The sequence below is a fragment of the Apodemus sylvaticus genome, chromosome 8, assembly GCF_947179515.1.
Source record: "Apodemus sylvaticus chromosome 8, mApoSyl1.1, whole genome shotgun sequence".
In the NCBI taxonomy this organism is placed as follows: domain Eukaryota; kingdom Metazoa; phylum Chordata; class Mammalia; order Rodentia; family Muridae; genus Apodemus; species Apodemus sylvaticus.
The window spans coordinates 73,259,509-73,272,350 of NC_067479.1; the positions used below are offsets into that span (position 1 = coordinate 73,259,509).

At 52.4% G+C, this 12,842-nt stretch overlaps 1 protein-coding gene across 1 annotated transcript; it reads right to left on the reverse strand.

Moving 5' to 3' along the window:
* Positions 1–6,531: 6,531 nt before the first annotated feature.
* On the reverse strand, positions 6,532–12,599 carry Lrp10 (LDL receptor related protein 10). The gene is made up of 7 exons (XM_052191509.1): positions 12,179–12,599; positions 11,842–11,886; positions 11,103–11,238; positions 9,136–9,326; positions 8,006–9,023; positions 7,650–7,779; positions 6,532–7,551 (listed from the first exon to the last, which is right to left on the reverse strand). The coding sequence occupies exons 1-7, from the start codon at positions 12,213–12,215 to the stop codon at positions 6,967–6,969; spliced, it is 2,142 nt and encodes a 713-aa protein (XP_052047469.1). The 5' UTR covers positions 12,216–12,599; the 3' UTR covers positions 6,532–6,966.
* Between the last annotated feature and the right edge of the window lie 243 nt (positions 12,600–12,842).

Below are 12,842 nucleotides of genomic sequence, written 5' to 3' on the forward strand. Positions count from 1 at the left end.
CGGCGTGCATGTGCAAGTGCAGCCCGGCGGCTCAGAGCACCGGTTCCTCTCTCAGCAGCACTGTCAGCTTTTCCCTTTAAATACTGCACCCCCCCCCTCTATCCCTCCCCCTCCCTGTTCCAGACACCTGGGGAAGTTGTCCCGCCTCCTGATGAGGTCACATATGCTAATGAGCAGTGATGTAAGCGGGATTCCCTCCTTCTGTCTCCCTCCTTTTTCTTTGTGTCACTTCCCTCTGGGAGCATACTCACTGCAGAGGCACAGCTTGGCACACTGGCAGAACAGAAGGTGGTTTCAGAGGGCAGTGTGGAGGCAGGGGGCTGGGGATAAAGGAGTTGAGAGTGGCAGGGACCCCGAGAGCCAGAGGACTTTGGCTCCAGGGTCCAAACCTTATCTGTTGTTTCCAGCCGCCGCCACCCAACTGTCCAGCTCAGGGTGGGTGCTCAGTGGCTTAAGAGTGACAGACGGACTGAAGGCTCACAGGAAAGACAGAGATGAATCAAGGGATGACGAAGCGGGGAGATGGGCACTTTGCTGTCCAGGTCCTTCACTCTGCCTCTTCTGGAGTAAGAGCTACAGAAGTCCGCAGGCAGATGAGCGCTCTGAGGAAGGAAGCCTCTTTGTGCGGCTCCATTGGCCTCCACCTTCGCTCGCCGCTAGGTCGGCACAGCCAGGGTTAATCTATGGGAAGCCAGAACCGGCAACTCCTCTGTTCCTTGTCTGCCCAGCTTCCTTTTCTATCAGGTTCCATTGTCAGCCTCCTTCCAAGTACCCGGTGCCTCTCTGCTTCACCCTATTTTACCAAGTACTTGCCTATGTTAACGCTTCCTTTTCATGACTAAGGTTTAGAAGGGTCAGCGGGTGGACTGTCCCCAAAGCGCTCTTGCAAAGTGTCACATTGTATGATTCCCACCTTTATATCCCCAATGCCAAGACAACCCACCATTTCTAGACAAAGTCGCCTGCTTTCTCTTACATATCCGCAACTTTCTTTCATTGGCGATATATTTTGCCATTCTCAGCGAACTTCTCCCATGGAAGAAACTACAAGTAATCCTAGAATATGTGTGATGCCACTTAATCTGGAGATCAGTCCCTGAGGAGGCTCTGAAGGGGCCAACAGAATTCAAGCACTCAACCCCGCAGACCTTCAGTTTCCACTCACAGCCTATCTGCTGTGTTCTAGTGCTGTGATAAAACCCAGAAACAAGCTTGCACGGGACAGGTTGTTTGGCTGACAGGTCACAGGGCATCATCAGGGGAAGCCAGGGTGAGAGAGAGCACAAGAAAAGAGCTTGGCCAGAAATTATGCCAAGCTTGGGATCACTCAGCTACCTTTCTTATATAGTTCAGGGCCCTCGCCCAGAACAGCACTGCCTACAGTGGGCCAGGACCCCACACCAACCAGCAATCAAGAAAATGCCCCACAGACATGGCCGTAGACTAATTTGGCAGAGGTAGTCCCTCAATTTAAGTTTCTTCTTCCCCGTGTCACTTTGACAACTCCAACTAATGTGATCCTTATTTTATTTAAAAGTTTGCTATATGGAGTATATTCTGTAATAGATGTATACTCTGAGCAGTGACCTTGGTAGCCATAGGCGTCTATAAGTGGTCTTTAGCCTTTGCATATCCCTGACTGTCCTGTAACTCTGTAGACCAGGCTGGCCTCAAACTCAGAGATCTGCCTGCCTCTGCCTCCTGAGTGTGAGAATAAAGGACATGTACCACCATTGACACTGCCACCCAACACCTTTTGAAAAAATCTTATATTTCTGATTTGTGTGTATATTGTGTGTATAAGCCACTTGTATGTAGGTGCCTACAGAGGCCAGAAGGTGTCAAATCCAGTGGACCTTGGGCTATTGGTAGTTGTGATCTGAGTGCACACTCAGGTCTTCTGAAGAGCAGCAACCACTCTTAACTTCTGAGGAACCTCTTTGTTATCCCTCTCCCAAAGTGCGAGCGAGCGTGTGTGTGTGTGTGTGTGTGTGTGTGTGTGTGTGTGTGTGTGAGTTTGTGTTTGAGACTGAATCTTACCTTAACAATGCTGGAACTCTGTTCCTCAGGCTGTCCTTGAACTCATAGTAGTGCTGGGGTTTGACACATCTGGATTTTTCTTTTTTGCCTTTATTTTTATTTTGTATGCGTGTGAACACACATATAGCTGCACTCATGTGGAGCTAGGTCAGAGGACAACGTGGGAGTTCCTTTCTCCTCCTGCTCTGTGGGCTGTGGGCATTGAACTCAGGCCTGGTAGCAAGTGTCTTTACCCAGGGAGCCACCTCACTAGCCCTATTTTTGTTTGTTTTTTGTTTTTGTTTTTTTCAAGACAGGGTTTCTCTGTGTAGCTCTGGCTGTCCTAGAACTCACTCTGTAGACCAGGCTGGTCTTGAACTCAGAAATCCACCTGCTTCTGCCTCCCAAGTGCTGGGATTAAAGGCATGCACCACCACTCCCCGGCCAGTCACTAGCACTATTTTTATCTGTTATAATTTTATAACTTTTTGAAATTCTGGGGATCAAATCCAGGACATTATGCATGTAAAATAAACCTGATACCACTGAGATACTTGTCCAGCTCTGTTTTTCCCCCCCTTAGGATTTATTTATTTCTTATATGTGAGTACTGTGGCTGTCTTCAGACTCTCCAGAAAGGGAGTCAGATCTCATTATGGATGGTTGTGAGCCATGATGTTGTTGCTGGGATTTGAACTCAGGACCTTGGGAAGAGCAGCCAATGCTCTTAACCTCTGAGCCATCTCTTTAGCCCTCCAGCTTGTCTTTGTTTTGTTTGTTTGGTTTTTTTTGTTTTTTGTTTTTTTTGTTTTTTGATTTTTTTTTTTCAAGGCAGGGTTTCTCTGTATAGCCCTGGCTCTCCTGGAACTCACTCTGTAGACCAGGCTGGCCTTGAACTCAGAAATCTGCCTGCCTCTGCCTCCCAGAGTGCTGGGATTACAGGCGTGTGCAGGGGGGGGGGGGGGGCTCTGTCTTTGAAGTTTAAATTGTAGTTAGTCACGGATGGTAGTGCATTTCCAATCTCTCTAGGCCAGTGGTTCTCAACCTTCCTAATGCTGCAATGCTTTATACAGTTACCATGTTGTGGTGACCCACATCCATAAAATTATTTTCATTGCTGTTTCCTAACTTTACCTGTAATTTTGCTACCGTTATGAATTATAGTGTAAATATCTGTATTTTCCTATGGCCTTAGGTGACCCCTGTGAAAGGGTTGTTCAAATCCCAAAGAGTTTGAACTGGATAGGCCTGGCCTATCCAGTAAGCTCCTGTCTCAAAACTAAACTCAGAAGACACCCTAAAGAGGTTGGCTGAGATCTGTTTAGAAATATTTGGAAGGCGGGATTGGCAATACAGCTCAGTGGTAAACACGGACTCAACCAATTGGCAGAGATCTGCGGTTCTAGAGGCTCCAGGCAGATTGTGGGGTTGAGAGACTAAGCCTGGCCTATCCAGTAAGATCCTACCTCAAAACTAAACTCAGAAAACACCCTACTGATGCAAGCTTTACTTACCTGCAGAGCTCACTTGGTGCTTGGATCCGTTTCTCTGATGCTACAGAAGAACCAAAAGCTGCAGGTCCGGGCAAGCTTCCCACTGGGATTACTGCCTCGTCATGCCAGCCTTGGACCACAGGAGCAGCATAGGTTTCACTGAACAGCCATCTCCACTGCACTGGGGGGGGGGGGTGGCGAGTGGGGGTGGGTGGGGGTGGGGAGACCTAGAAATGTCTGCTGCTGGGCTAGAGAGATGGCTCAGCAGTCAAGAGCACTGACTGCTCTTCCAAAGGTCCCGAGTTCAAATCCCATCAACTACATGGTGGCTCACAACCATCTGTAATGAGATCTGATGCCCTCTTCTAGAATGTCTGAAGACAGCGACAGTGTACTTACATATAATAAATCTTAAAAAAAAATGTCTGCTGCTGCATACTCACCCCACCTCTGTATTTCCCACATTCCCTTCATGGGGTCTGACACACCGGAGACTGAGCCTCTCGGTGGTGGTCTCTCTCCACACTATTCAAAGGGACTCATGCTGTACTTTGAATCCAGAATAAGCCTCTGAGATCCAGCCCTTTGCACTTTGAAGCATTGGGGCTTAGGTTACTGGGCGTGGCTTCTGTCCTGGCTAGTCTTATGTCAACTTGACACAAATTGAAGTCATCTGACAGAGGGAAGCTCAGGTGAGAGAATGTGTCCATTCAGCTCTGGGTGTAGATGGGGCTGGGGATTTAGTTCAGTGGTAGACCGCTTGCCTAGTAAGCTGCAGCCCTGGATTCAGGCCTCAGCTCTGGGAGTGAGGGCAAAGTCCAACTGTAAGGCGTTTTCTTAGTTAGTGATTGATGGGGAAGGGCCCAGCCAGTGTGGGTGGGGTCATCCCTGGGCTGGTGGTCCTGGACTCCACAAGAGAGCAGGCTGAGCAAGCCACAATGAACAAGCCAGTAAGCAGCATCCTCTCCGGCTTCTGTGTCAGCTCCTGTTACCAGGTTTTGCCCTGCTTGAGTTCCTGTCCCAACTTCTAATGATGAACAGCAGTGTGGATGTCTAAGCTGAATAAACCCTTTCCTCTCTGATTTGGTTTTGCTCACCATGGTGTTGCATTAACAGTACTAGGCCAGCCTCCAAGGTGAATGTGGCCCCCTGCCTGGCCTCTTCCTTGCCTCCTACAGTTCTTATTAGAGAATGGCTTTACTGTGCCTTGAGTTTTGGCCAGTGATATGTGATGTGGTGCTCCCTGCACCAGCCAGCATCAGAGAGAAAACTTGCAGAACTGTGAGCAAAGAAACTTTGGGAGACCAAGATGCTCTGCAGCTCAGGCTGGTGTTGGACTCATGACAATCCTGCCTCAGCTTCCTTTGCATGTGTTAAGAGTGTATGTGTGCATATACCTCTGCCTTCTTTTTGTAAGCTGGTTGTCTCTGTTGTTTGCTACAGTAGCAGTAACACTACTTCCCCCTACCCCCCTTAGGTCCTGGTCAAAGTAAATTTGCTCTGTTGGTAGAGTGTGTACCTATTGTATTAGTCACGGTTCCCTGGAGGAGCTAGTCAAGATGATAGCCCAGATTAACCATCAATCAGACCTCCAGGCATGAGGCCCTGGCTTCAATCTCCAGCATTGTACAAACCTGGTATGGTGTTACATGCCTGTAATTCGAGCCCTTTGTGGGCCTAGGATAGTCTTAAAAGAAAAAAAAAAAAAAGGAAACCTTAGTGAGTGCATCTGCTTCCTTATATTGTCTGTGCAAGGTCAATTTCCCTTCCCACCCACCCTGGGGTTCCACTGTGGCTGGCAGAAGCAAAGTTCCTGCTTGCACCAGAACAGGATAAAACTACTACCCACAAGTACAATGACCTACAAGCACTCCCCCCCCCCCCCGCCTCACCCCGAGAATCTTGTTTTCAAGTGTTTCCAACATACTGATGCATCCCAAACAACCAGGAGCGCTCTCACTTTACTCTCTGTCCACCATGCAAATACCCCAGGAAGGGTAAGGCCTGGGGAGGCAGAGGGATTAAGGTATCAATCAGCAGAGTAGTATCTCTCTCTCCCTCCCTCCCTTTTCCCTCCCCCCTCCAGGGTTTGCCTGGGTAGCCCTGTCCAAGGAACTCACTCTGAAAGCTGCACCACTTTCCCCTGAAGGGTCCAAGGGTTACTGAGGTGGGAGAGAAGGCCCAAAGAGAAAGTGTAAGATCCCTAGCGGGGCAGCGATCTTTGATGGGGGTGAGGTCAAACCTTAGGGATTCCCTGATCCAAGTTGTTGAGGATCCTAAGAGGGGAGAGCCCGGGGAAGCCAGTTTCCGGGCGCGGACTTTCCTCTGAAGCTCTGGGGCAGCTTCTGCCATCAGCCAGGGTTCCAACACTTCTTCCATCTCAACCCCTCACCCATCATCCCCAGTGCTTCAGCTCCAACCACTCCTTGGGCTTCACAGAGATTGAGTCTAGCCTTCTCCTAATTAGAATTCATCTTACTGCTGACAGCATGGTTGAGAACTCAGTTTGGGCCCTCCTCCAGGAAGACCCCTTGGATTTGGTCAGTTGTGCCAGGAATTTCACAACCTCAAACTCTTTCCTTCTGCTTCTCTACCTGCTTTGAAGGGCTCAGGTGGAGACCCCACATCTCTTGCCTGGCTGGGGTGGAGAGCCAGTGGCTCCCAGGTTTTACCCAGGAACAGACTGCTGCTGTGATCTGTGCTCTGAGAGCATTCCATAATTGGAACCTCTCTTGACTTCAGGGCTCAGCTGGCTCTGAGCTGGCCATGTACTGAGTCAGGCTCCGTGCTGAGCCGGAGGTCAGTCTGCGTAGGGTCGGGTCCTGGTGAATGAAGATGGGGGTTATTCCTCGGGGTTCCCTCAATGGTCCTGCCTGCCTTCTAAGTAGCACAAAAGGGACAGGTGGGCAGTTGACAACACACAGGAAGAGAGCAGAAGCGGAAGGCTGAGCCAGCCTCTGGAGGAGCAGCACAGGGAGAGGCAGAGATGGGTGGAGGCAGGAGGCAGGCTCACAGCTGATTTACCAAGGGCTGGAATTTATGATTCCTTTATTTTTATTGTCTTGACTTCCTGGACAATGATGCAGCTAAGGGGCAAAAGCACTTGTGTCCTCTAAGGGGGCCAGGCACCACAGGGATGGAGGCTGGCAAAACCATCACCCTGGCCAAAGCCTCCCCTTGGGAGCTATGTCTCTAGCCAACCAGTCTAGCAGTTAAGGCCACTTTTGGGTGGGGTGTTGGAAAGAACAGAGTGTCCAACCTGTGATCCTTTTGGGACCTTTCTTAACACAGCCACCAGCAGGCTGGGCAGAGCGTGATGGTGAAGTTGCTTGTCAACACAGAAGGCTCACACAGTGAACACCCTCCCTGCCGGAGGGACACCAACTCTCTGTGCTACACAGATCAGTGGGGAAGCTGAACCACTTCTGAGGATCATACCATTGTTCAGAGTCCCTCAGGCAAGCAGTGGTTCATCCTCTGCCTCAACCACCCAGACTTCTGGCTCAGCCAGTGGCATTAACAACACATCGTCCTCATCGTCTGGGGACAGGACTGTTGTGTGAGTTCCAGTTTGGGGCCAAGTGGGGCCTGGGGGCCACAGGCTGGGTAGGAGGCGGCCTCGTAGGACCTGGACAACTCCAGACAATAGTGATGACTCTACAGGCAATGAGGGTAGTGGCCCTGGAGGCTCAGGGACAGCAGCCAGGGCCGGGAGTGTGCTTGGGGTTGAGATGGGAGTCTTGATGGGTAGTGGAGGAGCCTGCTCCCCATCTTGCCCCCCTACTGCCCCACCCTCACAGGTTTGGCTTGTGCTGTCGTCCAGGGCCTCAGAGGGAACAGAAGGTGTGACCTGGGATCTGGTCTCAGGGGCCCGAGCTGGGGTACTGGTTCGAGGAAGCAGGCCCCAACGACGGAGACGGCGAACCAGACGACGAACTGAGCGGCCACGCTGTCGACGGCGGCCCCCTGAAGTACCTCCTGGAGTCATATCCTGGCGTAAGATCTGAAGCAGCGAACGTAGGTTTCCCAGCACAGAGTTCTGTAAGGAGAAGAGGCAGACGTCAGAATCAGGGGCCAGAGGGCTAGGTGGGAAATAAGGCTGGCACCATGAGGTCCAGGGTTATAAGAACGACTCACATCATTAGGGTTCTCTGTGGGGAAGTCTTCTACAGGTGGGATGGCCCCCTGGGCAATAAGCTGTCCATAGGAAGGAGGTGCCTGCTGCTGCACAATCTCAGCCTCCATCCGGGAGAGGGGGGCAAAGATGCTAGAAGAAAGGAGGGCCTCGGGCTTAAGCCACTCCCAGGGAGGGCAATGTGCCTCGGCCGAGAAGGCCTCTTCCTTCCGTTCCCAGGCCAGGTCTGTCCAAAGTCATGTCCCTTCCTTCCTTGAGACCACTCCTCAAGGTGGGCCTGCTCAGGGCCCAGGAACTGCATGGGGCCCACCTCACCCTCAGTCCCGACTCCTCCACAGCCAGCCACCCTCCAACTGACCTGTATTCCTGGGTGCGAATGGCATAGAGTTTGCAGGTGCAGCCGAGAGCGATGACCAGCAACAGGCCACACACCAGGCTGCCAATGACGGCTGCTGTGATGACCTTTCGGGGCAGGGCGTAGGAGCAGTCCCACTCATCACTGCCATCGGTACAGTCTGGCTGTCCGTCACACACCCATGTCTCATACACACACTTCTCATCCCGGCACCGGAAGTTGCCAGGCTGGCAGTGCCGGCAGCGCCTCTCATCCGCTCCATCGGCGCAGAACGTCTGGTAGTTACAGCGGTCAGCAGGCAGGTAGCAGGCTGTGGCGCCAGGGGTGCCGGCAGCTCCACAGGGGTAGTGCCCTGGCGGGCAGCCAGGGCAACCCTCCTCATCGGTGCCATCGGCACAGTCCCACGAGCCATCACAGCGCTGTGCCTCGCTATAGCAACGCTCACCTAGGTTTTCACTAGCCCCCAGGCCCGAGCCCAGACCGCAGGGTCTGTCCCAAGGTAAACAGTAGCCCCGAACATGGTAGGTGGCGTTAAAGCCCCGGCCACTGCTCCAAGCAACTGTGTGGTAGGACACAACAGCCTGACCAGACAGCGTCTCCACAGTGACAGCCTTGCCATTGCTGAAGTGGGTCAGACTGCGTAGCAGTCGAGGGGTCTCGGGGGGCCCGGCACCATCATACACATGCACAGCATCTCCATAACTCAAGTCCAGGGCTGTGAAGCGGACGGCCAGCCTCCGGCCATCGTGGGGGTCCAGCAGCCACAGGCAGGACTGCGGGTGGGAAACTGAGGCCAGGTGTGAATATCCAGGGGAAGAAAAGACCCCATAAAAGTCTTCCAAGGTGAGATTGCAAGCCAGAGTTGGCGCGGGGGCTGGGTTGAGGTTAGGAAATGGGTCTGAGCTGCAGCCTGCCTCATCCGAACCATCGCCACAGGCATCGATCCCATCACAGCGCCCAGCGGCTGGTATGCAGCGGTGGTTCAGGCACTGGAACTCTTCCTGCAGGCACAGTAGCCAATCTGCAGAGGCACCAAGAGACAGGGAAGCGCCAGAACCCCCAGGATCCTTGCCTCTTCCCTGGGACTCCCGCTTCACCTCCAATGGTCCCACGGCCCTCTCTGTTCATCCTACCTTGACTGTAAGTCAGCAAGAAGCCCTGGCCCAAGGGTGCTCTGGCCCCAGCATAGCTGTATGTAATGGTGACATTGCCCCCTGGTAGCTGAAAAGGACCGGCAGGGGCCTCACACAGGGAGATTGGTGGCTGCAGGGGGGAGTGCAGGACTAAATGCTCCGAGCCACACGCCAGGTGCAGCTTCGGGAACCTAGGAGGTAGAGAAGAACAAGGCATGGGATGCTCTGGTGTTGACTTGCCGCCTCCCCTCCTGACACAGGTCCCTGGTGGCCCAGGAAGTACAAATGCTTCCTTTCCATGATTCAGCGAGCCCAATGAAAACTCAGCCAAGCCTCTAGTAGTAAATACAGTGCATGGGGAACAACATAACCGGTGGGGAAAGTTCCAACAGAGAGTGCCATCAGACCACGAGGCCCTTCCTAGAGGCCTCTGAGAGAACAGATGTGCTCAGGGAGGAAGGCGAGACCCGGGTTATCACTTTCCAGTTGTTGCAATACCATCACCCAGGCACAGTGCACAGCAGTTAGCTGATAAAATGTATCAGTTCAATTAACCACAACAGCTCAGCTCCACAAGCAATGAGGCAAAGTCTGCGATTCCCCACCCCACAGCTGTCCCGTGGGTCAATACTACCTCATTTTAGATTGTTCTCTCCTTTATATACCTTTCTGGATAAATTCTCTCTGGTGTTTTGTTTGTTTTTGAGACAGGGCTTCTTTGTGTAGCCGTAGCTATCCTGGAACTCAGGACTTAGACCAGGCTAACCTCAAACTCACCGAAATCTACCTGCCTCTGCCTCCTAAGTACTGGGATTAAAGGTATGTGTCATTATCATCCTTCATTCTGGGTAAATTCTTATCAAGTGAAATGTGTGAGGCACACTGACAGTTGACATGGACCCTAATGAGGAGACTTAGGGGTACAGGGCTGGGATTGTTGCTTAGAGGCAGAGTGCTGTCATCTAGAATGTCTGAAACCCTGAGCTGTTTCCCAGTACTGAGAGCAAAACAAAACAAAACAAGAACAACCAAAACCACGCAAAAAACCTGAACAAACCAACCAAATGAAAAACAAAAAACCCAAACAAACAAAAAACAAAACAAAACAAAAAAGAAGGAAAGAAATTTAAAAATAAGAAAGAAAAAAGAAAAAGGAATACTGGGGCATAGTGACTCCACAGAAAAATCCAAAATTTGGGAGGATAAGATGGAGCATAAACTTAAGGCCAACCTGGGCTGCACAGTAAAACTCTGTCTCAAAAACAGAAAAGAAAGAAAAGGAGAGGAGAGAGAAGGGGAGACAAGGGGGGAGGAGGGGAGAGGAGAGAGGGGAAAAGAGAGAGTGGGGAGGGGAGGAGAGGGAGGAGGAGAGAGTAAGGATAGAAGAGCACAAGCAGCAAGGCAGGCGCAGAGAAGGTTTATTTTGGTAGGGACTGAACCCAGGACTTCTGCACACTCCACACAAGCATTCCACCAATGAGCTAGTAATACAGTCCCAGCCCCGAGGAAGGGTCTAAGCTGATTAACAAGTAGGTCATGCTATGGTTAAAGGAGTCATCACAAGTCTATCTGAGCCCAGAATAATTTCTAGAGTCCTTCTGAGATAGAGTGTCCCCGCCGGGTGGTGGTGGCGCATGCCTGTAATCCCAGCACTTGGGAGGCAGAGGCAGGCGGATTTCTGAGTTCGAGGCCAGCCTGGTCTACAGAGTGAGTTCCAGGACAGCCAGGGCTATTCAGAGAAACCCTGTCTTGAAAAAAACCAAAAACCAAAGAGAGAGAGAGAGAGAGAGAGAGAGAGAGAGAGCCCAAGCTAAATACCCACCACAGCTCAGCCTTTACGGATGACCCAGGCAGACCAAATTCTATTCTGACTAGGATGGAAATACCACAGAAAAGTGATCAAAGGCTTTTTCAGAGGGAGAGGGAAGGGACAGGAGACAGAAATGGGGACTTGCCTTATTTCTCACCTGACAGTTACTGTCTGTTCCTTGCTGCCCAGAATAACCCAGGTGCAGTTGGCAGGAGAGCTTCTGCTGTCCCGGCCTAGAGGCCTCTGCAAAGTGCCTTGGACTTCCCAGAGCACGGCTGGGGGTGCCTCACAAGCTGGAGGGAGAAGGTGGGGGCACCCTTCTTTAAAATCCTTCTTCCCTTCTGGATGCCTCAAAAAGGCAAACTCCCACCCACTAGTTACAGCCAACTGGTCCTCCTCTTCCTCTCCATTATTATTATTTTTTTTTAAGACAAAAATCTTTTGTAGCCTAGGCTATCCTCAAAGTCACTATATAGCGGAGGATGGCTTTGAACTGATCCTCCTGCCTCTGCCTCCCAAGTGCTGAGATTATAGGAGTTGGCCACCCCATTTCTTTTCCATATTCTTTATACTTCATCTTCAATATTAACACTATGTTAATGTAGCCTTTGTGCAAGCCACAGGGTCAGTAGACAGAGGAAATACTGTTTCTACTCTCAGGAAGATCTTACCCTAACTAGGGAGACAAAACACGGATATTACACATAAAAAATGAGATGGTTCATAACAACTACCAGGTGAAAGTTCACCTTGGGCCTCAGTTTACCCTCCTGTAAAGTAATGGATGATATATATTCTAAAATTTCAGCAGATTCCAGGATCCAGGAGGCAGAGTCTTTCTCATGGGTACATCTTCATTCCCATGCCCCAGAACCTTAGGAACTCCCTCTACTTACCAGAATTTGGGAAAGTGATCCGGTCTGGGCGGGCCAGAGCACCTCCTAGAGGGGGGATCAAGAAAGGGCAGCAGAGTGCGTCAAGTTTTCTTCACCTGGGCAACTCCAGAGGGAGGCCCATCTGAGACTTCCGGACAGTTTATAGGAAGGGGTAGAGGAGCCGGAAGGAGGTGCGTGACCTCGCCGAAAGGTCGCCTTCCCTGGCTGTGAGTGGGAGGGACAGTGTGGGACAGCCCGAGAGGACGCCGAAGCTCAACGGGGCGGCGGTCGCAGGGGTCGTGGGTCGCCAAGGAGGGCGCGGGACGGCGGGCAGTGATACCGGGGCGGGGACTCTTACCAAGGAGGAGGAAAAGAAGGGGGAGGGCCGATAGCATCCTGGGTCGAACTGGGGTGCCGGCAGGGTCCCGGGCCGCAGCTTGTCTACCTGGCAGGAAGCTCCTCGCCGGGTTGGGGCTTCATAGCCCCGGAGCGCCCAGGGTCGCTGGACCCACGGCGGAGAGGAACAGGGGTGACGCCTCTTGCCAACTTCAGAGTTGATCGCTCCTTACCGGTGCCCGGCGGTGCTCGCCCGGAAGGCCGCGAGCGCCCGGGCCAGGCCCGGCCGCACCTGCCGGGCTCGACTCTGCGTCCTCCGCAGACCAAACTTTGTGGACTGTCCGTCCCCGAGCCGGCGCGTGGCTCGGTTCCCGCGGCCCTCAGGGGACGGCGGCTTTGCACAGCTCGCTGTGCCCAGCGGACCCCAGCCGAAGCCCAGCTGCCGGCGACGAGGGGCGCGGCCAGCCTGGCCCCACCCCTGCCAGTCACCGCGCGGCCACGCCCACCTGCGCTCTGCCCCTTTCCGGGTTGCTTCTGCCGTCAGGCTCTGGATCCTCTTTTGCCTGCCGCCTGCCTTATCTTTCAGGACGTCTGCTTTTCCCACCGTACCTGTTAAGTGTGTTTGGATCCTTAAATCCTCAATACTTTTTCTTGACCCAGCGCCTGAGATCCGGTAGCGCTTCTGG

Excerpts from the sequence above, each read along its gene's own strand:
- Lrp10 (XM_052191509.1), bottom strand. The coding sequence starts at position 12,215 with ATGCTATCGGCCCTCCCCCTTCTTTTCCTCCTCCTTG. Across the intron at positions 9,024-9,135 it reads CTTGCTGACTTACAGTCAAG|ATTGGCTACTGTGCCTGCAG; the intron begins GTAGGATGAACA and ends GTGCCTCTGCAG. Across the intron at positions 7,780-8,005 it reads ATTCGCACCCAGGAATACAG|CATCTTTGCCCCCCTCTCCC; the intron begins GTCAGTTGGAGG and ends CCTTTCTTCTAG.